The sequence below is a fragment of the Choloepus didactylus genome, chromosome 13 (genome assembly GCF_015220235.1).
Source record: "Choloepus didactylus isolate mChoDid1 chromosome 13, mChoDid1.pri, whole genome shotgun sequence".
Classification (NCBI taxonomy): domain Eukaryota; kingdom Metazoa; phylum Chordata; class Mammalia; order Pilosa; family Megalonychidae; genus Choloepus; species Choloepus didactylus.
In genome coordinates, this window is record NC_051319.1 from 97,416,694 (window position 1) to 97,444,622 (window position 27,929).

General features: G+C 47.4%; 2 protein-coding genes across 15 annotated transcripts in view; both read left to right on the forward strand.

Moving 5' to 3' along the window:
- The first annotated feature begins 416 nt into the window (after window positions 1-416).
- LOC119507585 (death-associated protein kinase 1-like) overlaps window positions 417-27,929 on the forward strand; it is a 58,520-nt gene continuing 31,007 nt past the window's right edge. For 4 of the 14 annotated variants that reach the window (XM_037800754.1, XM_037800756.1, XM_037800760.1 and 1 more), the window contains exons 1-7: window positions 10,904-11,042; window positions 12,037-12,298; window positions 15,376-15,463; window positions 17,851-17,942; window positions 25,275-25,301; window positions 25,807-25,959; window positions 26,303-26,348. In XM_037800754.1, coding sequence (XP_037656682.1) covers window positions 12,147-12,298; window positions 15,376-15,463; window positions 17,851-17,942; window positions 25,275-25,301; window positions 25,807-25,959; window positions 26,303-26,348 — 558 coding nt within the window. In that variant the 5' untranslated portion in view covers window positions 10,904-11,042; window positions 12,037-12,146. Of the gene's footprint in view, window positions 6,683-9,628; window positions 9,733-10,856; window positions 11,043-12,036; window positions 12,299-15,375; window positions 15,464-17,324; window positions 17,391-17,850; window positions 17,943-25,274; window positions 25,302-25,806; window positions 25,960-26,302; window positions 26,349-27,929 lie in introns of those variants that run through there. The other 10 variants (XM_037800757.1, XM_037800763.1, XM_037800758.1 and 7 more) reach the window with 10 other exon arrangements.
- LOC119508392 (nuclear pore complex protein Nup153-like) lies at window positions 18,490-24,001 on the forward strand. The gene has a single exon (XM_037802009.1). It carries the CDS (start codon window positions 20,738-20,740, stop codon window positions 23,999-24,001), a length of 3,264 nt encoding a protein of 1,087 aa, XP_037657937.1. The 5' UTR covers window positions 18,490-20,737.

Genomic DNA, 27,929 nt, shown 5'->3' on the forward strand with positions numbered 1-27,929 from the left:
TACCTGTAGTGAGCAGTTCACACTCGCTACTTAAAACCCCAGTTGGAGCTCAGCTGAGCTATTTTCGCTTGCTGGGAGAGAGCTTCTATCTGGCACCACGAGGCTTTGCAGCTTGGGCTCTGGGGGAGGGGGCCTCACGACTTGGATCCGCAGGTTTTACTTACAGATTTTATGCTGTGATCTTGGGCATTCCTCCCAATTCAGGTTGGTGTATGATGAGTGGACGGTCTCATTTGGCCCCCCGCAGTTATTCTGTATTATTTACTAGTTGTTTCTGTTTTTTTTTTTTTTTAGTTGTTCCAGGGGGACTACTTAGCTTCCACTCCTATCTGTACCACCATCTTCCCTCCTCCCCCTTTGAGTTGGATCTTGCTAATTATGTTTTTAGCATTTCTGTAGATCCCTCCAGCCAGCCTGCCTTCTCCTTCATGTGGGAAGGACAGCAGTGGACATTTACCATGCTGCCACAAGGATATCTTCACAGTCCCACCATTTGACCTGATTTGGTAGCTCACAATTTTAAAATGTGGAAACCTCCAGCAGAGGTCACTCTCTTTCATTATATTGATGAGTTAATGTTGAACAAGTAACTGTCTTGCAGAATTGGAAACTGCGGCTAAGACCATCATGGCCCACCTCGAGAGCCCCGAGGAGGATGGGCTGTAAATGGGGACAAACTACAAGGGCTTGGATACTCTGTCAAATAGTTAAGTGTTGTTTGGTCAGGTAAGACTAAGACTGTTCCTTCTGCTGTTGCTGATAAAGTGTAAAATTACCCCATTCCATGTACTGCTAAACAGCTCATGGGTTTCCTTGGTTTGTTGGGTTATTGGAGTCAGTTTATACCCCAGTTAGCACAGATTCTAAAACCCATGTATGTCCTAATTAGGAAAGTAAAAACATGGGAATGGGATGTTCCACAGCAGGCTGCTTTTGAAAAAGCCAAACAGGTGATCGCCAAGGCCCAGGCATTTTTGGGGGTGGACCCAGGTGTGCCTTGCAAATGAGATGTGGTCAGTACCGGTCTTGGCTTTGGGTGGGGCTTGTGGCAAAGGCAGCAGGCAAAGCCGTTTCCCATTGGCTTTTGGTCTCAGCTCTGGAAAGGAACCGAACTCTGGTACAGTTCTTTAGGAAAACAACTGTGTATGGCCTATAATGCCTTAGGACATTAAAGGACTCACCCAGAAATGTCCTGTGAAGTTTCAAATAGCCATCCCCATAAAAGGGTGTATATGGAAGATTTCCATTAATCTCACTCTGGCAGTGCACAATTCAGCACATTAATGAAATGGAAAGCTTACCTGGTACAGTGCAGCATTTTCAACAGCTCTTTAAGCTGAGATGACAATATCTTAGAACAGTTTATTATGTGGAAGAACAAGATTTGCCCCTCCCCACTGATCCTCCCAAGGTGGCTGTTTCTGTGTCCAGCAATGACAGATGTAGCAGTATACCTGAGTTCCGCAGTACATTGATGGATCAGCATACAGACAGCTCACCACCTGGACAGCAGCAGCTGTGCAACTTCGTAAGGACAGCTTGTGGTGGGAAACTGCAACTAGTGGCCTGAATTAAGGGCTCTGTGGATGGTCACTGTTCATGAACCTGGAGATGCATTAACTATTTGTATTGACAATTGGGCAGTGTTCTGAGGCCTCAGTATGCTTGGCCATGTGGAAGTGACAGCAGTGGACTGTTGTCAGCCACCCCCATGGGGAAAGGAAATGTGGGAGGTCATCCTGAGTGGCTGTCATAATCGAAAGGTAACTGGTTCATGTCTCTGCCCATAACACTGGTTCTTTACCTGGCAATGTTGAAGCAGATGCTTTAGCAAAAATTTGTATCATAGAGCCGACATTGCAGAAGCCTGCAAAATGGTCAGTCTAGGTTATGTGTTTCTGCTTTAATCTTTCTTATTTCTTTTCTTCTACTTGCATTAGGGTTAGTTTGCTGATCATTGTCTAGCCTCTTCCATTGTTCACCTAGGTCTTTGGTTTTAGCTCTTTCTTGCTTTCTGATGTATGCATTTAGAGGTATAAATTTTCCTCTCAGCACCTCTTTCACTGCATCCCATGGGTTTTGAGTTGTATTCTTGTTTTCATTCATCTGTAGATAGTTACCTATTTCACTTGCAGTTTTTTCTTTGACCCACTCATTGTTTAGGAGTCTGTTGTTTAACCTCCATGTTTTTGTAAAAGATCTGGTTGATTGGTGGTTGTTGATTTCTAGTTGCATTCCATAATGGTCAGTGAATGTGCTTTGAATAATGTCCATCTTTTTAAATTTATGGAGGCATGTTTTATGCCCCAGCATATGATCTGACCTGGAGAGTGTTCCATGAGCCCTAGTGAAAAATGTATATCCTGGTAATTTGGGATGTAATGCTCGAATTCATTTATCACATTTTTTAGGTTCTCAATTTCCTTTTTGGTCATCTGTCTTGTTCTATCTATAGAGGATAGTGCACTGTTGAAGTCTCCCACTATTATTGTAGAAATGTCTATGGCTTTCTTCAGTTTTGTCAGTGTTTGTCTCATGTACACAGGAGCAAGCATCCCCAGACTGAATGTCACACCCACCCTATCCCTGTTTCTGTACCACATCTGTGCAGGGGCACTATGCCAGTGGCTGCCCCAAGGAGTGCTGCAGGCCATTCATGCATCAGTGCTGGCTCTGCCATGCCTGTCACCTGCACTACCCCCACAGTGTGGAAGATGTGGTGGTTGGTCCATGTGCCAGCACTAAGCTCATGCTGGGCTACCTGGAAGAGCATGGCTTCACCGATCCCATCCTCAAGCCCAAGAAAGATGGGCTGGGCCTGGCCATCCTGGCCCCACCTTCTGCATCAGCCACATCAAGAACTACAGGGGTAAGTGCCCTCTCTTGGCCGTGGGGGCCCAGGGCCTGCTTTTAGACCTTCAGGCTTGGGTGGCCTTGGGGACTCAATCCCAGGATGCTCTGGCTGCCTCTTAAGTTTAGAGTGGGCATGGAAATGACTGCATGTGGGTTTCAGGGGGAACAGAGCTAGGTATGATGGTCTGTGAAAGGTGCTCAGCCATGCTCAGGTTAGGCTGAGAATTATACATGGCCTCCTGCTAAAGTAGTGTGTGACTCTGGCCAGCCCCTTCCCCTTTCAGGTCACTTGATTGGGCTAATCATATACTCCACCACCATTGGTTGTCCTATGACCCTGTGATGCCCAGGGATTCCTGGAGTTCTATGTCCTCTTCCACGAACTTGGCAGTTTCCGGAGCCTCCTGGCCCATCATCCTCTTAGCCCAGGTCCTGCCTTCTCCAAAGCTTAGTTCTGCATTTGGTCTGGATACCATGAGCAAGTGATGTCATTGGCAGCTCACCATCTCATGTTCCATTTCCAGCTGCTGGTGCTTTGGACACATGCAGGAGTGTGACACCTGGGGTGTGTTAGGGGTGGCCAGCAAGGCAGCCTGTCATGGAGAGGCCAGCAATCCCCCCAGTGGCCAGATGGCCTGTGCTTTGGTACCCTCACTGTTGCTGGGGCTCCTGGTGCTCATGGGAGATGTCTCATGGCCAGTGGGGGAGGAAGGAAAACCCTGAAAAGGAAAACATCTGTCCAGCCATGGGTCACTTGTCTGACAGGTGAAGACACAGCTCTGATGATCTAAGTTTGACTGTTTTCATCTGTCATCCCATGCAGGGGTGTGTTTGTATTTAGGGTCTAGATAAGCTGCTAGGAAAACAGTAGGCAGTCTGCACAGGAGCCGTCAGTATTCCTGAGACCCATCACAGTTGCCATCCCCATTTCAGCTGTAGATGGGTCCCTGCTCCTTCTCTGGTGCCGCTTGTCCTCCTCCAGGAACAGCTCTGGAGCAGAACAGAGCAGGGTTATTGACTTGCTGCAACAAGGGAGAGCAACACCATGGGGGACAGAGGGCATCTCAGATGAAATGTTAGAAAGGGCTTTTCCAATACAGCTATTTTAGGTTATTTGATTTTCTTAATTCTTTGTTTTGTCTGAGATGTGGTTTTTCTGTGGTGTGTTTTTAAAATTTTTGATATATAAGGTTTAACAAAAAGAAAAAGAATGGCTTGTTGCAGGATCTGGGCTGGAGTTAGGTGATTTGGGGGGCCTCTGAGGAAGTGAGGCTGTGCTCTGTATTGGATGCCCTCAGCAAGTGGGGTAATTCTGTGTTTGGGTATCATAATGATGCTCATCCAGCAGGAGGGAAGGCTTGAGTGTGGTTCCAGCCGTGGTTGGTAAAGAAGCAGTGGCCATGCACATGAGCCTTGATGGGGATGCTAGGTCCTTTGTTTGGCTTGTCTAGTGCTTGTGTCATCTGTTTTCAGACATGATAATTTATAGTCTTGTTTTTGTCTTTCTCCATTGTGGTGGTCACAGACTGGCCTTGTCTGGGTTGGGTCCATGAGATGGCTGTCAGCATGAGAATGCGGAGGCTAGGCCCTGGCTGTCAGGGCTGCTTCTCCCTTTCTCACACTAAGACTCACTTTTTCAGCTGGGCAGATGCCCATGTCCCCCAGGCCTGTGGCAGTAATGATGATGACTAATATTTCTAGGAGACCCATGAAGCACCTGGCAGTTTTCTAAGCTCTTCACACATGTGAACCAATTTCATCTTGGTCACAGACCTGGGGGTTGGGGACCCTGCTCTGCCCCTGAGACTCCAGGCCCTGCAGCCACCAATGGCTGGGCCAGGGTGGCATGTGCTCACCCCATCTCCACTATGGCTGGCCCTACAGTAGACGGAACACCTTCTTACATCAGGGAAGAAGTGACTTGAGGCTTTTAATTTTTACTTTCTTTCTTTTTCCTCTTAATTTTACTTTTTGTTATGGAAGTTTTCAAACAAGGAGGGAAATAGGCAGTGAACCCCTTTGCACCCTCACCAGGAGCTGAGGCCACCAGTTTCCTGCCATTTTGCTGCCTCCCCCACCTTTTATTTTCACTTGGAGTATTTTAAAGCAGATCTCAGGAGCATACATCATTTCACTGATAAAAAATCTGGTATACTTTTAAAAATATAATCACAATTCCGTTATCGCACTCTATGACATAATGATAATTTCATAATGTCATGCGAGACCTAGCATAATTCTTTCCAGGTACTTCAAAAATATCTTTTTTGCCTTTGGTTTGAATCAGAATGCAAACAAGAGCTGCACACCACGTTTTGTTTTTATCTTTCTTTAGACTCTTTTACTCGCTAAACACCTCACGTTATTTTCCAAATAGTGCATTGTTTATAGCAGATTGATTTACAGCAAAATTGCTCAGAAAGAACAAAGTCCCCAATTTCCCATTCCCCAGCCCCTTTGCACCTCCCCCCAATTATTAAACAGTGTCCTGATTATTAAGGTCTTACATAGTGGGGTACATGCATTACAATCATGACCCAACACTGAGACATAATTAAAGCCCATAGTTTACAGTAAGGCCACTCTCTGCGTGTACAGTTCTGTGGTTTTGACAGATGCTGAACATCCTGATCTAACATTGCAGTTTCCTGCAGAATAGTTTCACTGGCCTAAAAATGCCCCGTATTCCCATTCTTGTCCCTTTTCCTTTTCCCCAAAACCCATCAGGGCAACATCTGATCTTTTAACCATATCCCCCTGCCTTTTTTCATTCCATTGATTTCTTAGGAAAACAGAGTTTTCATTCCCACACACTGGATTTGGTTGACGGCTTCCCTGTGGTGTCCTGTTATTTCCTGGAAAACGGGCAGTTAGTGGCTTGGTTGGGTTCATGTTCATTTTTCAGGCAGAATTCTGTCACAGCGGCTGGGTGCTTCCTTCCATAAGGAGGCCCACAGGACCCCACCACCCTCTCTCAGTGATGTCAAGATGGGTCCCTGGGTCAGTGGCCCAGCCTCCCCTGTCCACAGAGAGTCCCCGTCAACTTTTTAGGCATCATGTAGAGCAGCCGTCAAGGATCCTTGCCAAAGGAGTGTCCTCTTCTATGTTTCTTCTTGTAAAAAGAACTTACCCTCCTTTGTTATTCAGCTATTCTGAGCTTTCTTTCCTTCACAGTTTTTACCCTGAGCTTGTCTTCATCAGCTGCAGAAAATGCAGGATAAGTGCTTTTTCCTTTATGTACCAGTTTACCCATTTTCAGAATAATGAGTCAGTGCCCTAGGATTGTTGTAGGGTTATTTTTGAAAGATTTTAAGTGTATGTCTCATGCATTATTTTGGACACATTTAACAGGAAAAAAGAAAAAAAACTTGTTGAGCAGAAATTCAGTTTTATTGGGCATCCTGGGTTTCTATTTGGTCATCTGGGCCCCCACCTGAGGCCCAGTCTCCTCACTGTGCCTACATCATGGGGTTCTCGTTAGTCTGAGGGAGGGAGGGTGTAAAATGCTTTGTCAGTGGAGAAAGCTGGAAGGTGGGACCCGGAGCCTGGGAGCCCAGCGGCTGCGAGTGTGCTTGCCCTGCCCTTGTGCACCTGCTCTCTGTGGTCATCTTCACATGTGGCTGTCCCTCGAGCGGCCTGGTGAGCTTACCCCGGGAATGGCTTAGCACCTCCCGCCAGCTTCCCCGGGACCTGAGCACAGTGTGGACATGATGGACGTCACCAAGCAGAAGGACTGCTAGATGAAGCTGAAGTTTTTGCACTACTACTACTACGGCACCAACCTGAAGCAGGTCCTCAAGTTCACCAACCTCAAGTTCTGTGACACCAGGTGAGTGGCTGCCCTCCAACCCTCAGGGGCCAGGCTGGAGGGGGGTCCACAGGGGTGCGGGGTGAATGGGGAGCAGGGCTGCTGTCAGGTGCATCTGTCCTTGAGGAAACACATGCCAAGGGTCCCAGGGACTGTACACGGGCACAGATTTATTTCTGCTGGTTCTCTTTTAAGCTGTAAACGTGATACATTGTGAAAAATACAAACAAAAATCAGGACTGAAACACCAAATCCTCCTCTGGCTTGTTTCCCTAGCCACTCCCCAGAAAGAACCATTGTTAGCAGTGCAGTGTGGTCTCTTCTAGAAGTACACATGCTCACACCCACTCACCAGTGCACTCACTGACACACTCGTGATACTACCTCTCACAGACATACTCACTGTCACAACCATGACACTGACAAACTCGCTGACACCTTCCTGACACATACTCAGGCACTGCCTCACCAACACACTCACACTCACTTATGGCCATGTCATACTTGACACTGACACACTCACAGACACAGATACACCTGTGGCAGTACCCCCCAGACACGATACTCCCGCAGACTCCCACTCACTCTGACAGACTCACCAACACACGCTCCTATGATACTTTGTACACACTCACTAAGACTGACTCACCAACACAGTCACACTTGCTGACACACTTATTCACAAACACACCAACATATCCTTGGCACATACTCTCTGACACATTCACCAACACATTCGCACTTGCTGACATTCAGACACCAAAACTCCCGGCACATGTTGATACACTCACTGACACGTGACACTCCTACAGACTCCCCCTCCCTGAAACCAACACACTCACTGACACATACTGGCACACCAAAACACCAGTGCCTTCATGAACACACGTGGGCACACTCGAATACCCACGTGACACACTCAGTGGTACACTTGCATGCTCACGTGTCATTCTTACATGCTGCCACCTTCACGTTCATGCAGACATTCACATCCACGTGTTCACACTTATACACGCCCAAAGGCACACATGCTCCCACATGGCCCTACATCACATTGACACACATACTTAGGTGTGCACACTTATACACTTGCTAACATCCTTACACACTTTCACACTCTCACACTTACATGCACTCACAGACACACCTAAAGACACTCACACACATCCTTTTAATTTGTACCTTTAAGAAACGGGAATCATACCATATCATACCAGTTTCTTTGCAGTCAACTTTTTGCCACTTCCCAGACTTGAGCCTCTTTCCTCTGGTTCAGGCCATCTTCACTGTTCACTCATGGAATTCAGGCTGTGGTGTCTCCTGGTCTTGGTTTATTTAGTCCTTGGTATCAGCATTGGTTAATTCTGAAAAGAAAAGTGTTACTTTTTGGTATCAGCATCACGGTCCCTGCTGTTAGTAGGGTTGTGTGGCCCTTCTTTGTCAAAGATCAGTCAGATGTCAGGTTCTCATCCCACTGATGAGGATATGTGCCTTGCTGCCACCAGCTTGGCGGTTTGCCCCTGGTACTCCTCTCTGCTTCCCCAGGACAACAGGCTCTGCTCTCATTACCTCTCACATCTGACCTGCCCCTGCTGCCTGCACCAGTCCCAAGTTCCTCTTGCCCCATCTCCATCAATCCCTGCTCCACTCTGCTGATTGCTTGGTAAAAGGCAGAGACACTCAATGGCTGGCAATGAACCTTTCCACCTTGCCTACTTCCCACAGGCACTTGACCTAACATAAAGGCTCCTGTGCAAAAGGGCAGGGAGGCAAAAAGTAACAGAGCTATCAAAACCCACAGTGAGTCACAAGGAGATAGTGTACCTGGACAATGGATTTTGTTTGAGCATCCTGGGAGTGAAGGAAAAAAGGGAAATGGGATGAATTATGGTGTTGAATGAGAGCAAGCCTGCCTGCATGTTGCTGAGATGGATTTTCTCCAAGGCTGAGTTCTGAGGATTGCATTCCTTTGATACCAAAGATCACACTGGATCATGTCACCATGAATTTTATATGCTACATTGCCCAGGAGAGGCCTTCACAGACAGGTGCCTGGTTAAGGGAGCTAAAGGGGGATACTTTTTTGGGCTGTTGTTTTCCTTTGGGCCTCTCCTGGCAACCCAGTTGCGAGCAGAAAAATTCATGATGCCTTCTGGGTCCCCTGGTCTAGTTGGAAGACTCTGAGAGTGCCTTGTTACAGCATTCATTTTACACTTACACACAATTATGCCCAGTTACACAGGTGAGGGCCAGGGTCAGCAGGAACCTCTCTGGGTTCTGTTTATACCATCTGACATCAGGTGGGGGGTGTTTCTGCTTCATCAGAGCCATTCCTCCCATGGGGATTTGTTGGCCAGTGCTTTGAGTTTCCTGGGCACTGCTGCTTCAGGGGAGACCCGCAGGGACTGGTGTGGCCCCCCAAAGCATTAAGGGTGACTCCCACCTCCACATGCTCAACTCCCTGTGGCTTTGCCTCCAGCCCTGACTGTGCACAGTGGGGTTTGCGCAGGTCAGGGAATGTAGGGTGACTTCCGCAGATGGGCCGATGTCCCTCCTAGTTGTTGGAGGGTGCAGGGAGCAGTGGCATTTGTACAGGAGAACAGGCTGGCTTTGACATCTGATGAGCAGTCCAGACAAGGACTCAGATTCAGGGGAAAGGGTTTCTGGGGACTCTGCAAGGGGTCTACAGTGTGGGAGAGGATACAGGGTGTGGGTGGGTTGTGAGGGTGCCAGGCTGGCTGGGGAAGGTGGACTCTCTTCTCTCCTGTGGCCTTTGGGGGTTCCAGGTTGGATGGGAGGAAGGAGGGGCCACAAGGCCACATCATGGGTAGATGTGGGCTCCTTGGGGAGGGATAGTGACAGCAGTTGGGAACCTACAGAAGTTTTAATGAAGAGTGGCTGTACCTGAGGCCACTGGGGTTACGGGGGGTCCAGGACCTGGCTTTTGATTTCTCACCGTCTTGCCAGAGCTGACATGGTTTTGACCAATGATGGCTGTGATTTCTGGGGTGGAGGCTGAGATCTGCCAGTGTCCTTTTTGCCCGAGGACACTGAGACCTGATTCTCAGCCGGTGAGTTGGTCTCTCCACAGGTATTGCTGATTTGAATGTTTATAATGCAGTACTTGGGATTTTTTTTTAAATTCAGTTTTATTGAAATATATTCATGTACCATACAATCATCCATGGTATACAATCAACTGTTCACAGTACGATCATATAGTTATGCGTTCATCACAATCTATTTCTGAACATTTCCTGTACGTCAGAAAGAATCAGAATAAGAATAAAAAATAAAAGTGAAAAAAGAACACCCAAACCATCCCCCCATCCCACCCTATTTGTCATTTAGTTTTTGTCCCCACTTTTCTACCCATCCATCCACACACTAGAGAAAGGAAGTGTGATGCACAAGGTTTGTCACCCCTTGTAATCTACATTATTATATAATCGTCTTCAGGAGTCCAGACTGCTGGGTTGGAGTTTGGTAGTTTCAGGTATTCACTTCTCGCTATTCCAATACATTAAAACCTAAGAGGTGTTATCTATATAGTGCATAAAAATGTCCACCAGAGTGACCTCTCGACTCCATTTGAAATCTCTCAGCCACTAAAACTATTTCATCCAAGACAGTGGCATTTCATTGAATTAGAGAACCCTTAACCTTTCCCATCCTCCCTGGAGGTGGATGGGTAGATTTGAGAGTGAGCGGAGGTGGTAGTTGTGTACACCTTGCTGTGTGCTCTGGGGAGCAGTGGCTTTTGCTGCAGAGACTCTGGGAGGTGCTTGTGTTGTGCAGGAGAAACAATATTCTCTTTCAGTGCAAATTGCCCTGTCACACTCATGGAGGATGGCCTGGAAATGGCTGCTTTCTGGTTTACCTAGAAAGGATACGTCCACTCTGGGGTGGCTTTTTTCTCTTCTGAGCCCAGAGTTGGGCTCTCTCGGCTTCTCCTTGTGTGGTCTTCTGTGCTTCGTATCCAGCAGCCAACAGTCACTGCTGTGGCCTGGCTCACTCCAGCCCTCCCAGAACCTCAGTGTCTTCATCTGTAAAGTGGGAGCAATGGTACCTGCTTCCAGGCAGTGAAGTAAAGTGCAGGAAGGACTTCATAGAGTACCTTTCACATCCCATTCCTTCCAAAACAGTGGTAAACATTCCTGTCATCACTGACCATTGTCTCTCTCCCCATGACCAGAATGTCCAGCTTCATGGAACCTCCTGACATTATAAAAAACAGCCTTTGGGAGAAAACTGCTGGCCTGATGATGCTTTGCTGGCTAAACTCAAAGTGCCCAAGTCCTGCCTGATGTGTGTGAAGGACAGCTACACTGACTCCTGCATTGGTTCAGGAGGTGTCTCTGCCTGGTTCCACCTGCTCAAGGTTAGCCTCGGGACCTTGGGGCCTGCCTGGGCCCTCAGCAAGCCCATAGTCCAACCACTGGATGGTCTGGAGACCACATGTACTCTAAATGTGGGGGCCTAAGATGGGATGTTACCCCACAGGAGGGACGGGGAGAATTTCAGGCACTGGGGATGGCAGGGAGTCCTTTCTGGGTGGAGGGGTGGGGGTGCCTCCCCAGACCAGAGAAGAACATGTCATTTTTCCTTTGTCTAGTGAGACAGAGGCACCTGAGATGATTTGGTGAAAGCCTCTTGAGTAATGACCAAGTGCCCAAGGGAGGGTGTTGGGGAGACTTCCTGGAAGTGGGAACAAGGTGTTAGTCTCCCCTGGGGCATGCAAGGGTCACATCCAGGAAGCGTGGAGTGGGGGCTAGAGGAACCAGCCAGGTGGGGATGCTGGGGACATTCACAAGTCAGAGGAGAGCTGGGAGGCTCATCACTGGGGCAACAGTAGGGAGGCCAGAAGAAAAAATGTGATGTAAATAGCAACAGGATGAAAAAACTTGAGGGTGGGGGGATGAGACCCAAAGTCTGGGGTTCAACCAGCCCCAAACTGGTTTTCTCCAGAATAGATGGTGCATGAGGTGGCGGCTCGGTTTCTGATCCTGACTCTGCAAGGCTCTGAGCAGGTCACCCTGGCCACCCTCTGGGCCCATCTCACTGGGTGGCGTCTCACTGTTGTGAGGGTGTAGAGCATGATGGGGCCTGGCAAATGCTGACAATGGAAGCAGTGGCCATCCTTTACCCAGATCAAGATCCAACAGTTCCAAAAAGTGGCGCTTCTTTTAACTCCCTCAGTTACAGTGTTCATGTACCCCTTTGGGACACATGTCCATTTGGAGTGCTGCAGAAATGTGGGTATGTGTGATTATAGGGTATTGCCTAGTTCCTGCTGGGGTCATGTATACCTAGAATCTTTCTAACATCCCAGCATTCCCAGGATGGGGGCACTGCTAATGGCCTCTTGTTGGCAGGGTGGGAAGATCTATCTCATCAAGCTGGCCTCAGCCGACTCCTCCCTTTATGAGTTCTGCCATTCGGCCCCCAACCGCAGTGAGATGTTCTTTGTTGACCAGGTGATCAGATGCTACAAGTGCACTATCCAACATGGCCTGGTGCTCTGCATCTCAGCTGGGCCTGGGTGGCCCCAGGGGCCCCAGGACCTGGTCTCCTGCCTCACAGCCTGCTGCTGCTCCTGGGAAGTGAAGCCAGCAGGAGGGAGCCGTGTGGAGGAGGGTGAGGTGGGGCCACCCCCAACAGCAAACCCGGAGAGCTCCCCGATGGCCATGGGAACCGCACCCTGAGCCACTGGCAGGGCCGGGGCCACCCCTGAAGGGAGAAAGAGAGTGTTTGCTTACTCTAAACTTTGCAGTAAGGGATAGTTCAAGTACCTACAAAAGGAGGAAGTACGCTATAAGCCTTTGCCACTTCCCCACTCAGATTATGTTGAAGTCAATTCTAGACATATTGTTTCATCCCTAAGTATTTCAGTTTCTATCTCTAAAATACTTTTTTTAAGTAACATGATTAAAATACAGGCATCATCCCTTTAAAAAGTAACAGTTAATAGTAATCCTTTTGTATCACCAATATCCAGTCGATGTTCAGATTTTCTAAATGTCATATGTATATTTTTTGTGTGTTTTAAATTAGGATCAAAATGAGGCTCTCGCTTTTGGATTGATTTATATGCCTCAGATTGGTTCATGACACCTGGACTCTCCCTCTCCTCTCTGTCCCTCCCTCCCTGCCTCCCGCCTTTCCTTCCTCCCTCCGTTCTTCCTTCTCCTCCCTCCATCCTTCCCTCCCTCCCTCCCCACTTTCATCCCTCATAATCACAGTCAATTTCTTTTCTTTCCTTTTTTCCTTTATTGTGAACTTTAACATACATACATAACAGTGATAAGTTTCAATGTATGATTTCACAGGTAGTTAGAAAGCAAATTTCAAAGAATGTCATGGGTCACAGTTTCACAGCTTCAGCCATTTCTGTTATTGTAAAATATCTCTTGATGTACAGCTCAACAAGTAGTCATATAGATAATTTCCAAAATTGTTATGGGTTACAGTTCCACAATTTCAGTTCTTTCCTTATGCAGTACAAGGTATATAAAGAAAAGAGAAGACCTTCAAGGCACAATTCAAAGAGCAGCTATAGAACAAATGCCAAGGGATGCAGTAGGCTACAGTTCCGCCATGTCATTTTCCTCCTTGCAACCCTTCCAAGAGCCCCACTTCCAAAAGTATATATGTAATTATATAAAGCTTCCGTATTCATAGACCTTCGTTCAATGTTATCTTGTTTGTTGCTACTCCTTCCTTTGACTTAATCTTTCTCCATCTTCAGGAGCATCTAGGCAGTGAGCACCCTAACTTGTTCATAGTAAAAGGGGGTTTTGACGGTATGGGGAAGGGGCCGCACCTGACAGTTGGTCTTAAAGCAGCTGTTGCCTCTGGCTTTTAGGACTTGTCTGGTTTAGAGTTTCACAGAGTTCACATTAGTGGTAACAGACAAGATCTCTCCTTTTGTGTCTGGCTTATTTCACTCAGCATTATGTCTTCAAAGTTCATCCATGTTGTCGTATGGTTTACGACCTCATTCCTTCTTACTGCCACATAGTATTCCATCATGCACATGTACCACATTTGTTTATCCACTCATCTGTCGAAGGACATTTGGATTGTTTCCATCTCTTGGCAATTGTGAACAATGCTGCTATGAACATAGGTTTGCAAAGATGTGTGCTTGTCACTGCTTTCAGATTTTCTGGGTATATACCAAGGAGTGAAATTGCTAGATCATAGGGTAACTCGATATCTAGTTTTCTGAGAAAAAGTCAAACTGTCCTCCAGAGTGCCTGGACCATTGTATGGTCCCATCAACAATGAATAAGAGTTCCAATTTCTCAACATCCTCTCCAGCATTTGTTGTTTCCTGTTTGTTTAAAGTCAGTCATTTTAAATGGTGTGGGATATTATCACCTTGTGGTCTTGAGTTGCATCTCCCTAATAGCTAGTGAAGATGAATGATTTTTGATGTGTTTTTTAGCCATTTGTATTTACTCTTCAGAGAAATGTCTTCTCATCTTTTGTCCATTTTATAATTGAGCTGTTTGTACTATTATTGTTGAGTTGTAGGATTTCTTTATATATGCAAGATACAAGTCTCTTATCAGATACATGGTTTCCAAATATTTTTTTCCCATTGAGTTGGCTGCCTCTTTACATTTTTGACAAATTCCTTTGAGGTGCAGAAGCTTTCAATTTTGAGGAGTTACCATTTACTTATGTTTTCTTTAGTTGCTTGTGCTTTGGGTGAAGGTTCTAAGAAGCTACCTCCTAATACAAGGTCTTGAATGTTTCCCTACATTATCTTCTAGGAGTTTTATGGTACTGTCTCTTACATTCAGGTCTTTGATATACTTTGAGTTAGTTTTTATATAGGGTTGTGAGGTAGGGGTCCTCTATCATTCTTTTTGGTTATGGACATCTAGTTCTCCCGGCCCCATTTATTGAAGAGACTGTTATGTCCCAGTTCAGTGAGTTTGAGGGCCTTTGATGAAATATCAGTCAACCCTAGATCTGGGGGTTGATTTCTGAACTGTCAATTTGATTCCATTGCTCTATATGTCTATCTTTGTGCCAATACCATGCTGTTTGACAACTGTGGCTTTATAGTAAGCTTCAAAGTCAGGCAGTGTAAGTCCACAGTCTATTTGTTGAGGAACTGGGGGGTGGGTTTCCTGGAGTCTGGGCCCCAGGTTCTTTCTCTGAAGCTAACATGGGCTGAGTCCCAACTCTCCTGGTAGATGAAGTGGCCCTGCCTTGTCCTCCTTCCTCCCCCTGTGTGTGGAGACCAGGGATGCCAGGGCCTCAGTGCTGTCTTCCTGTGTCCTGAGCAAGTCCCCTCAACTCCCAGGCTCTCAGTTTCAGGGGCTGGATTCAACTGTCTCTGCCTGTTCAGAGACAGCCTCTCTTTCCTGTGGGGCTCACCCCACCTCCTTTACAGGGTGAGGACCTCTGGGGGCATTCTGGGCAGCAGGTGCAATAGCAGAGGTGGATGATGACATCGAGGCCCTGGGCTGGCAGTGCTCTGTGCCCACCAGTCTGTTGGAGGTGCCAGGCCTGGTCCTGATCCAGAGTTGGTGTTGGCAGGGATCAAACAGTCCTGAGCCCCGTCAACTCCCAGGCCCTCCAAACCATCCCGTGGGACCTTCCCATGTGATGTTCCCTGGTGCCCATGCTGTGAGATGTGCTCAGTCTCGGTGGGGTCATGGAGAAGGGCTAGCTCCATTTCTGTTTGTCTCTCCCAGGCTGGATCTACACCACACTCATCCCTGTGGCCTGCCTGACCTTTGCAGCACATTTCCTCCGCAGCCTGAGCGTGGAGATGTAGACGAGGTGCGGCCCCTCCACATGATGCCACCCCTGGGCTCAGTGTGCCAGGCTTCCCAGGCTGTGCTGTGCCTGTCCCTGTCCCTGTCCCCAGGGTCTACAGTGCCTGTCTTTGGGTTCTGTGGGCAGCATCTGCCCCACGGTGCTATGTCTGTCCCTTGGCTCTGTGGGCAGAGTCTCCATCCACCATGCTGCCCCGTCACTGGTCTCTGTGAGGGTCTCACCCCCCCACCCCTGGGTCAGTGTGATGGTAACTTCCCTCTCCTTGGGTGAGATCTGTTGAACTCACTGGGCCTCCATGTGCACTTAGATGAAATGTGCAGCCTCCATGAGCCTAAGGCCTGTCTTGGCCATCTTGTTGGGAATGGAGGCTGGAAACAGGTGACCCTTTGGTGGATTCTGGGTACATTGGAAGGCACACTCTTTTCCTGGCCACTGACCCTTGCTCTCTAATGACCACAGTCGTGGGCTTGTGTGGCAATGAAGCAGACAGCTCCTGCCAAGGCCCAACTTCCACCCCCCAAAGACAGTCTCTGTGCCGTGGACCCTTTTCCACCTCTGCAGGGCCCCAGTGGGGGAGCCCGGGGTCCTGTGGCCTTGATGGGGGTCACTCTCTGCACACTACTGGCTGCCCTCATGGCACTGAATTGCTCTGTGCTGTGGCTTACAGAGCTCATGAAGTGGAACGAAGGTTGAAACTTGCAGCCTGACTCAGTTTCCAAACTTTGAAATGGCCTGTTGGTACATGGGAAAGCATCTGCTTGAGGCATTCAGAGGAACCGGTTGCCCTGTATGTGTGTGTCTGAGCCCATGCTTCTCTGTGGGGAGCAGGGGCTGGGGGGCTATTTCTTTGTGGGTAAAAGCCAGGGATGCCAGGATGCTGGGAACTGGGATGGGGACCCATCCCCTTGGTCTGGGTGCTGGCTTCATGTGACCTTGACCAGGCCCCGTCACCTCCCCGAGCCTCAGTTTCCCTATCTGTATGATACAAAGGCTGGATTGAATCAGCGGTGACTGCTCAAGCATGGCCCGGCAGCCTACCTGGAGGGGCCATTTCTAGCTTAGAAAGAGCATTGGGCTGAATGATGAAAGGGGCAAGTGTGCATTCTACTCTGTGCCTTTGGCCTTGGTGCAATTATTCACAAACCCCATGCACTCCCCCAATGCCTCAGTGAGGATAGTCAAACCTACATGATAAGAGACTTGAGATCTTCCGTGATTCTGCATCAGCCAGGCAGGAGACCCTCTCACTGACCCCGCTGTGAAGTGGGAGTGTGTGCATATTTGGGTGTGCACGTGTGTCTGTGTGAGTGTGCACGCATGTACTTGGGTGGTAGTGTGTATATGTGCGAGCATGTGTTCATGTGCCTGCACGTTTGCATGTGTGTACATGGTATATCTGCATGCAAGTATTTGTGCACATGTGAGTGTGACTTCTCTGTGCATATGCACAGATGTACATGTGTGTGTCTCTGCATGAGAGCCAGGGACTCCCTGCGGCTTGGAGGGGAGGAGGTGGGGAAGTGTGATGTGGGTTCCTTGCTCTGTGCTGCCCCATTGGGCACCCCCTGGCCAGCCTATTGTCTCTGTCCCAGTTCCATGCCCTGCTGAGCACTCCTTTGAGGCCCAGAAGCACTTTGCCAAACTGCCTGTGTCCCTATGAGGGATACTGGCTAGAGGATTCTTGCTGTTATTTATCTTTTTTTTTTTTTTTTTTTTTTTTTTTTTTTGCAGTTGTGATTTTCCCAGGAAGTTCCTTTCTTTCTGATAAAAGTCACAAAGAGATAATTTTATTAGGAACCTTATGCACTTTGGGTGCAGTTTGAGCTGAGACAACTAAAAAGATTCTTTCATCTCTGCTGACCAGGTTTCAATTAAATTCATCAACAGCCCCCCAGAATGAGAAGCCCAAAGCCAGACTCTGGCAGAGGAAGTGAGAACCCAGGAGAGGGAGCTGGTACAGCCTGGGGGGGTGCCCATGCCCATCAGTGGTCAGGAGTATGGGACTGGGCAGCTGGGTAGAGGTTCAAGTTCTCACCATGGAGTCGAAACCCGTAGTGACAACAGTCCAGGCTGTCCCCTGGGACTTGGGCCCCTCCTCTGCAGAAGGCATGATGATAGTCCCTGCTTTGAAGGCCATAGGGGTGTTCCAAGCTCCTGTTCTCCCCATGGGTGGCTGGTGGGTACAGCAGGCCATGGGCACCTCCTGTGTTGGACCCTCCCAGGATCCATGAGGGATGGTTGGCAGTTGGGCAGGCTGCTGCTGGCAGAGGCCCCTGGAAGTTCCTGGACACTGGGGATGCCCTTGGGCTGGGGGTTGGCTGCTCACTGGGTCTGGGTGGCTGGCAGGGACCCCCTGAGATAACCCTCCTCTCCTTCCCCACCCCATCCAGGTTCTCAAAAATCTGGGAAGCAGCTGCTGCCTCACTGATTCCAAGGAGCAGAAATTCTCAATGGAGCTTGCAGATCAGGGACTGAGAAACAGGTGGGAAAGTATCTCATGCAGGATGGTGGGGTGGAGAACAGGGTGGCCAGGTGGGAGAGAAAGTGCCAGAGCCTGGAGGAGGGAATGTCTGAGGCCTCGTTTTCCTACCCATGAGAAATGTCACAGGAGGTGCTGACAAGTGTCACCTGGCATGGGCTGGCCCGGAGTGTGACGCAGCCTGAGTCAGACACCTGTCCCAGTGCTGCCCCATCCTCCTGACACTGACCTGCCCTGAGGGATGGACGGACACAGACAAGAGCACCCTCCCTCCCAGGGCACCAGGCTTAGATGGTGGAAGCAGGTGGACACCCCAGGATTGCTGGGAGATGTGGGGAAGGAATGTGAGCCAGCATGAGGCCAGGTGGAAAGAAGGCAGATCCCAAGGTGGGGAAAGACTGCCAGGTGTGGACACAGAAGGCCTGGAGAGGGCAGGGAGATGGTAGGGTGGGGCTCTGTGGGAGCAGCAGCTGGTGACTGGGAAGGGCGGGCAGCCCAGCGGGGTTCTGCTGAGCCCAGAGGTGGAGGCCTTGGGAGTGGATCACAGAGCCTGGGTTCAGGGTGGGGGTGGGGTGGATGACATGGCGGTTTCACATACCTGTGGGTTTTTGCCCCTGAATGTTGGGGAATTGTGTTTGGGTCACGGAGGCATTGCAAGTGATAATGCACGTGCATCCAGATCTTGTTAGGCAATGTGGCTGCGTGTATTAGTTTGGGTGTAGGATTCCTATGTTTGAATGTTTGGGAAATGTGTTGGTGGGGGCTCATTCGCATGTTCTTAAGTCATACTGAATGGCCATGTATGTTTCTTGTGTTGATTTTCAGGTGTGTGTCTACATATATTGGTATTGAAGGGTAGCTATATGACATTTAGTGGTGTATTAGGGTTCTCTAGGGAAAGAGAATCAATGAGAGGTATCTATGAGTATAAAATTTATAGAAGTGACTCATGCAACTCTGGGTAACTGAGAACTGAATGGCCGTGTAAGTTTCTTGTATTGATTTTCAGATGTGCATCTACACATATTGGTATTGAAGGGTAGTTGCATGACTTTTAGTGGGTTGGTAGGGTGTCCTGTATGTTCAGATTGAAGGATACTGTGGCATTGGCTTTGTGTGACTCTTTATGCAAACAGGTATGTGATGTGGGGCCGGATATGTATTGGTGATTATATTTGCCTACTTTTGTGTGTGTGTATTTGAGTATATTCGAGGCAGGTGGAAGTTGAATTTGAATTTCATTGATGTATGTATTTATGGTGCTTGGGAGTTTGCACATTTTCTAGGACTATGTGTTTGCATTTGGTAGTAGGAAGTCATTAGCATGCATTCTGGGAGCCGAGTATTTGTGTATGTGATGGAAGTTTGGGTTGTGTGTTTCTAGTGATGTGGGACAATTTTATTTGTATGTAATGGAAGCATGTGATATGATTACCTTGGAGTATCTGGGGTTGTGGTAATTTGTCAGTGTATGACTTGGGCCTTGGCAGAGATTTCCTCTGTACTCATCTCTGGCAGACTGGAGATGTTTCTTTGTGTCTAGGTAGTGTATACTAGTTTGTGTGCACTCTAGAAGTGGGCGATTGTGTGCAGGTTCACGGTAGAGTGGTGGATGAGATAACTTTTCACTTGAAAGTGTGACAGGAAAGTGTGTGGAGGTTTTCTGTGTACACGTCAGAGAAGTATTTTAGCTGTACATGGTGGTAAACGGGCATAATGTGTGGATGTTTTGTATGGTTCTAGGTGTGTGTGTACGAATTCGAGCGTGTATAGCATTTCCCCTTAGATAGGAAGAAGTGGCTGGAGTATGTGTAAGTTGTGTGTGTCTGTTTTCCAGATATAGAAGGGGCTGTGCCTGTTCTTGTGATTTATAGCATGGTTTTGCTAATATGTTTTGGGCGAAAGTAAAAGGTTCATACTCAGTGTGCAGGTGTATTCTAGGCACATGTTTTTGTAAAAGGGGTTTAGATTCACTAAAGCTGGATGGAACGAACTTGGGACAGTTATTGGGGCGTATCTCCTCCCACGGCCGGGCTCCAGGTGAGGGCAGAGAAGTCTGGCATGCGGGGTGCCATGGAAGCCTGAGGTGCAGTCTTTGGAAGTGGATCCCAGAACCTGGTTCAGTGGGGTGGGGAGGGGTCACAGAGTTGTTTCATATAGGTGGGTTTTTTTTTTCTCCCTGCGTGTTGGCGACTTGTGTATGCATCACCTCCGGCTTACTCGCGATAAGTGCAAGTACATGCATGTCATGTTACGGAGTGTATACGGCCGATGGCAGTAGCACTGTGGGCACTGTGTGCAGAGAGGATGGGTCAGCGGGCATCGCTGGTGGCATTAGCCATCTCAGCGCTGGCCAAGGCTTCAGAAGAAGAATCCCCAAGGCCAGCGTTTGAGTTGGGCCTCCATAATGCTGGGAGCTGCTCCCTGTCTTCTGGGAGAGATCTCCATGGAGACCGCCCCACCCACAGAAGTGGAATTGTGAGGAGGCAGCATTGTCTTCTGGGAGAGATCTCCATGGAGACTGCCCCACCCACAGAGGTGGTATCTGCAGGAGGCTGCAGTACTGGAGCCACCTCTTGGCTTTCGGTTGCTGGCACCGTTGCCCACTCCCCTAGCGGGCACGGTCACTCTACTCTTCTTCCTAACCTCGCGCTCCCTGTTGTACCTGTGCCCCCCAGTTTGGGCAGTGCTGTTAGACATTGGGCTGGGCCGGGGCCAGGTGGGGCTCTGCGGCCTTTGCCTCTGCCTCTCCTGCCCTTCTTACCCGCCCCAGAGCTGGAAGCGGGGCAGCCTCTGCCATGGCCTCCGGATCCCCACACATAGGGGGCAGCGGAAAGATCCGGACGCGGTGTTGCCACCCCGGTCCCGTGACGCCTTACTCGCAGGGGCGACGGCGCCAGCTGGGTGTTCTTAGCAGCGTTACAGAATGTCTTCAGAATAACGTGCCAGCATGGCTACAGAGATATTTCAACAAGAACGAAGATGTATGCAGCCGCACAACAGATGCCAAGGAGACACCATGTTCACGAGAAATTAGGGAAGGTGACCAAGTAAAGTGTGCCAGTGAGGAGAGCTCTAATATTAATGATGGGAGGATCACCAGTGAGCCAACAGTCGGTAAGACAGAAGACGCCTCAACAACCAGCCCTGCTTCAAATTATGCAGGCGAATTAGACAGGCCTTCTCTTCGTCGGAGCCACTTGAATTTCTCTGTGTTGGTACCTCCTCCTTTGTCCTTTCAGCTGTCCACATCATCAGCATTCCCAATTGGCAGTTCCCTTAGAAAGGAAATTATAGACTCTACCTCTCAGCATGGTGATGATAACATGTCAACTAGCCATCCTTGTCATTTTTCAACAAGAGGTTCCAATAAAGCTATGGCTGCTTCAAAGAAGCCTTCAGTGCCACCTCTGTGGTCCCCAGAGGCTGAGCAGTCTCATTCACTCTCACAGCACACTGCCACCAGGTCAAGAAAACCAGCATTCAGCTTGTCTGCATTTGGGACACTTTCCCCTTCATTTGAGAAATCTTTGATCTTTAAAACAAGTAGGCATGGAGATCCTCCTTGTTATCTTGGAGAAACAACATATGGTGGGGCAGCAGCTGCTGTAAGACATTCTAAACTAGGAAGGACCCCTTATCAGGCACCAGTAAGAAGACAGATGAAAGCTAAGCAGCTCAATGCACAGTCCTATGGTGTGACTAGTTTAGAAGCTCGGCGAATATTACAGTCTGTAGAGAAGATATCAGGACCACTAGCAGATGTTTCTTCCATGCATTCTTCTCTTGATAGGAGTTGGATAGATAGCACAGATTTTGGGGCCAAAAGGGATAAGGTGGATTCTCAGTATCCTGTTCAAAAATTCAGGTCCCCAAAGCCAGTTTCCAGAGCAACGTATCAAAGTCTTTATTTTAAACCATCTCTGACCCCATCTCATGAATTGAGGAAGGCTAATCAAAGAATAGTTAAAAACCACAGTACTCATGAAAACAATATGACACCAGGACAAAATAGAGAACAAGAAAGTGGCTTTCCATATAGAAATCTGCAAGTTCCTGCACCCAATGGATTATCTTCTGGAGTAGGTAGTAGAGGTGGCAAAATTAGACAGGAGAGAACACGCTTACTTGCATCTAAACCACCGGTGAAGGAAATGGAAGTACGAGGAATATCAAAACTCTCTCTACCGATCACCAGTTCTTCACTGCCTGCATTCAGTATTCATTGTCCTCTGATGACAACTTCCTCTCCAGCTCCCATGAGTCCTTCACAATCAGTAACAGATAAGGTACAAATGATTTCTCCGAGCAGCAGTGGCAGTGCCGTGTTTAGATTTTCTTCTCCCACTGTAAAATCTACTGTGGCAGATGTACTACCTTCTTCATCTACTGAATTTACAATTAGTATGCCTGTTGCAAAAACAGAACTTCCAGACACCAGTATTACTTCAGAACCTATTATAAGTACTTCAGCTCAAGATATCACTGAAGCAAATAGTATAAGCCATAAGAGGAAGCTAGATGAAGATTATTATAAGGGCCCTTCTAGACCTGTAAAAACCTGGAAAGAAGGAAGAGTCCTAGATGTGAAAAACCCTGGTTTCATATCACCAAAGGTAGATGCTTTTGCTGCTCGGCCTACCATGACAAGCCCAGCAGCTTATACAAAACCAGGCGTATGTAGGTTTTCCTCTAGTGGAACTGGACTTGGGGAAAGTTTAAAAGCTAGATCATCATGGCGCTGTGATACATGTCTACTCGTGAACAAAGTTACTGACAATAAGTGCAAATCCTGTCAAGCCGCCAAGTTGCCACCTAGAGATACTGCTGAACAGACAGCCATTGGGACACGAAGAAAAAGTGGCAAACCAACCATTTCTGCATCAGGGGCAGGCTTTGGGGACAAACTTAAAGTGAAATTACAAACTTGGGTTTGTGATACGTGTTTAGTGCAAAATACACCTGAAGCAAGAAAATGTATAGCTTGTGAAACATTCAAACCTGGAACTGGTGTCAGCCGGTTCCTTCCACTGCTAGTGGCTTCAGAAAGTGCCGTGAGTATGACTGCTTCATCTCCTAGCTGCACTGTGACCACTGGTGCCTTAGGAATTGGAGATGAGTTCAGAATGCCAGTAGGATCTTGGGAGTGTCGAATATGCTGTGTTTGTAATAATGCAGAGGACAATAGATGCATGTCCTGTATGTCCAAGAAAACAGAGCGCTCAGTACCTGCTTCAAGTAGCAGCAGTGTATCTGTTGGTCTTTGTTCTGGGGGCGGCGTAGGGTTGGAGAAGTTGAGGAATCGTAAGGGAAACGGGGACTGTGAAGTATGCCTAGTGCAGAATAGAGCAGATTCTGCCAAGTGTGCAGCATGCAAAAGTGCCAAGCCAGACACAACAGGCACGAAATCTGAGTTTAAAGGTGTTAGCAAATGTTCATCATCTTCAAACCCAGCCCCCTCATGTTTCAAATTGGGAAACTCATCACCGTCTTCTGGGCCTTCTCTGATTTCAACAAGTACTGGAAACTTTCAATTTGGAGATCAGAGAGGCTTCAAAACTAGTGTGTCTTCAGATTCTGGATCCAAAGATGCAGTGAACAGAGGCTTTCAATTTGACAAATCCACCAAGAAACCTCGTCAAGTTCCCTCTGAAGTTGTTATCTTTGGCACAAGTGCTATTAACCATGATCCAGCTGCTGCTAATACTGCAGTGACCTCTCAGAGCAAGAGAAGCTTCAGTTTTAGAACCGTAGAAGCCAAAAGTGTTTCATTGGCTCCAGACGCGTGTCAGACATCAGATGTAGAAATGGAGGAATCGTGTCAGACATCAGACGTAGAAATGGAGGAATCATGCCAGACATCAGACGTAGAAATGGAAGGAATCATGTCAGACATCAGACGTAGAAATGGAGGAATTGCCTCCAGTCAAAGGAAGGTTTGCTTCTGGCAATATGGCATCTGCCTCTGTGCCACCTGCCTCAGCGTTCACTTTGGGAGGGACAGGGGAGAAACAGCAACAGCGTGTCACTTCTGCTACTCCTGCGTATGGGATGAAAACTGATAAAGAAGAGAGAAAGCAGAAGCGACGGTTTCCCTTTGGCAGTTCAACGCCCAGCAAAGATGGCAGTTGTTCACAGTTGGCATTTGGTTCCAATACGATAAAACGATCTGAGAAGGCATCTGAACACTCAAGGAGGGCCGCTTTTGCTTTTGGAGCTCGAACCAATACTGCAGCTGATCAAGGAATAGCAAAGCCAGTTTTCAGTTCCTTGAACAACAGTTTCTGTGGTTCAAGGACATCAGCCACTTCAGCAGGTAGTGGCATATTTGCTAATTCCACCCCTTCCTCCAACCTACCTGTGGCCAGCAATCACATTAGCAGTTCTGCCCTTGGTAACTTTGCTGGACCCAGCACATCTCAGTCTTTGCTACTTTCTCAGCAAAATAGCACTGTTACAGCTGTCACCCCATTTGGCTTAGGTCCAGGAGTCATGAGTAATAATACTTCAACCTCTGCTTTCATCTCTGGAGCTACAACATCATCTAGCTCTGCAGGCTCCTACTTTGTACTTGGCACTGGACCTTCAACACCATCTGCCGGTCCAGCATTTGGTGCTAACCAGACCCCAACATTTGGACAAATCCATGGTACCAGCCAGCATCATTCCCCAGGCTTTGGATCCACAGCCTCTTCCACGGCAGTATTCGCAACTGGTTCCCAGCCTGCACCACCACCTACTTCTGGCATGGCGTCAAGCAGAAACCAGACTCCTGTGTTTGGACAGCAGCCTAGTCAGCGTGCATTTGGCTCTAGAACAACTCTGGAGTCAGGACAAAAGACTGCTGTTAAACGCAAGAAATAACGTTCACAATGGTGATATGCACTACAGTTTTATTAATAATGAAAACACGGACATACCATACAATTACTAAATGGAGAAGTTGATAGATCTGAAAGGCCCTTAGGATGGACATCTTTAATCAGTCTTCCTCCATCAGAAAACTGTAGTGCACAGTACACCTAACTCACTCACTTCACACAAACACAGCAGAAACAGCATTGAATTCATTTCAACATCCCCTAATCTATACTGATGACTGAAGCTTCAAAAAAATCACCGATGATCCAGGAAATCACTCATTAATCTAGTCTCTTCTGGTTGTCCCCAGAAGACTGCCCAGTTCCAACTGGCTGTTCATGGAACCTCTTCATCTGCGCCACTCATGTGCATCGATGTGCATTTGTGGAATGCTGTGAAACTGTAATTATATCTGAGGAATTTATTTATTTATTTATTTTACTTTTCTTCTGACGTGTTGATTTTTATGTCTAGGAGTATCGGGGTAGTAACCTACATTCTGTAAGTACCAAAATCTACAACTCATGTTTTTTCCTTTTTTCTTTGAGACCATATGTTTTATTAACCAGTAAGTGTGTCATGTTAAGCTCTTCAGTTTATGCATGCTTGTTATGTAAACATATTCATTTTACACCCACAGAACACACTTAGTTTATACTAATTACACATTTTCTCCTAATTCTAAATGAGTCAGCAGAAACTGTAGCATAATCACATGAAGAAAGCATGACTGTTCTTCACTGTGGGAAAAGGTTTGTTTTTTCAAGAAAGCTACTAGATCCTTTTCCAAATATACTTTGTATTTCAATACTTTGCATTAAGCTAAAGCTTTTGGTCGTGACAGCTAAACGTCCTGTAAAATGTAATTGAATTCTAAAGTGACTGCCCAAGCACCCAAGCAGGATTATAATCTTGTTCTTTGTTTCCCTTTCCAGCTATTAGGGAAACAGAATGGCAACTCGAGAGATAATTATACATGTTCTGTGCCTCACTTTATTTTTAACAGCCTAAGTGGGGCCTCCCCATTTCTTGGAGACACAAAGCAAGAAATGTTGGCAGATGTGTCCACTGTCAACTATGAATTTGAGGACGAGTACTTCAGTAACACCAGTGCCCTCGCCAAAGATTTCATAAGAAGACTTCTGGTCAAGGATCCAAAGTGAGTGTCCCTTATTCCTCACAGGTGCCTCAGCTGTGACCTCAGCTAGCCCAGTGTTAGCACCTGGCCCCTGCAGACGACAGCATTTATCAGATTCTGGTGGTTTCTGCCTGGCCAAGGGAAGCATGCTGTATGAAACTTTATGAAAGTGCATGTCCTTTCCACCCACCCAGTCAGCCCCTATGGGTCCAGTGAAAGACCGATATTATTTTCAGCTTTCCTCCATGAAGTGGTTCCCCAACTGCTTTTTCCAGAGTCTCTGCTTGGTAGTCTCGGCCAGCGTGGAAAGCTTGCTGCTATGGTCACAGCTTTTTTAATTTTTCTCCCTCCCCTCCTCCTACAGGAAGAGAATGACAATTCAAGATAGTTTGCAGCATCCCTGGATCAAGGTCAGTTGCCTATTATGTTGCATTTGAAATCATTTTCTGAGTGGCTTGGGTGTCAGAAGGCATCCTGAAATTCATTTGTCCTAAACTTTTACTAGTTACTGTGGATTTTAACAACAGGCCACATCTGGAGTACTGTTAGCCCTTCCACATTGACTTTCCCCATTACGGTTTCAATATATCACGAGTTGGTATAAGAAATTAAATGAGAATTTGAGGGGAGTTTTGCAGAAGATGTAGAAGACACGCAAAGGTCAGCAGACAACAACACGCAAAGGCTAGAAATGTGCAGGACTGTTATACAAAAGCATTCTGATAGACCCTGGCATCATGCAAGAAAATGCTCAGTCCTTATATGATTCCCTAAAGGAAAATGAAGGTGAAGGGTCTACCCCTATGGATTTTCAGGCCAGCAAAGTCTGGTTTGAGAATTTTAGAAACAGGTTTAGCCCACGTAATGTAACAGTAATGGGAGAGGCAGCATTTGCCGATCAAGAGGTGGCTTGGAGTTTTCTGGAACCCTGAAAAAAAATTTTATGTGGATTTTCCAGATCGCTAGGGCACCACACCCCTGACCCCCACAATGTGGAAGGGATAACTGTATTGTGTTTGCTATGGGTGCTATATTCTAAGAGACACTGACAGATAAGAGTGTATCCTAATTATAACTGAGATGGGAAGAGTAAGCCATTATGGAGCAGGAATTGTAAACTGAGAGCCTGAAGGTCAAGTCCAGTCAACAGGCACATTTGCTTTGACCAGCGATTTGTTGGTGCAGACAGTGCTTTGAAAAATTTTGAATTAATTCCTAGCATTTCAATATCACCTCAAAATCTGGATTCCCAGCTTCGCTTGAAAAATCTGAAGGTCTTCCTATGCTAAAGCCTCTTTCCCCCTGGCCACAGGAAACTCAACTCAGCTGCCCTTGCTTACTGGGGCATGTGGCAGCCCTGTTATATTACACATTTACATGACCTGTCTGACCCCTGTTTGCATTTGAGTTAAAGAAACTGAAGGTGCTTCAGCCTAGACTAAACCCACTTGCTTTGTTGATGTATTGACTGTTAAAGTTCCTTAAGAACAAACCCACAATTTCTTTTCCCTAATCCAAACTGAAACCTGATCACAGATTAACCCTTCAGATATCTGAATGCATCTGAATTCAACAAGACTTTCCCCTGACACTCAAAGATCGGGGCTTTGTTCACTCTGGAGCTAAAGCAGCTCCAGAAAAGATAGAAAGAGCAGTTCTGTGGGAAGCACCCCACTTCCGTAACTGAATAGGCAAATGCTTCCCAAATGGAATGCGGGGACTCCGAGGGCAAGGGCCGGGATCACACGTCCACAGACACTAGCTGCCCCACCATCCAAATTTAGTGGCTTCACTGAGGCTCCAGATCCAGCCTTTCAGAGTCAAAAGAGACAGGAAGTGTGGAAAAAAGAAGTGGGAGAGAAACAGGTGGGGAAAAGAAGAGGAGGAGGAGGAGGGCTTAGTGTGTTTGAGGGTGGCAGTGGAAACAGGGAAAGATAAAAATGATTAAGATAATGAGGATGTTAAGACTGTAAATTAAAATCAAACTGAAT

Excerpts from the sequence above, each read along its gene's own strand:
- LOC119508392 (XM_037802009.1), top strand. The coding sequence starts at position 20,738 with ATGGCCTCCGGATCCCCACACATAGGGGGCAGCGGAAAGATCCGGACG.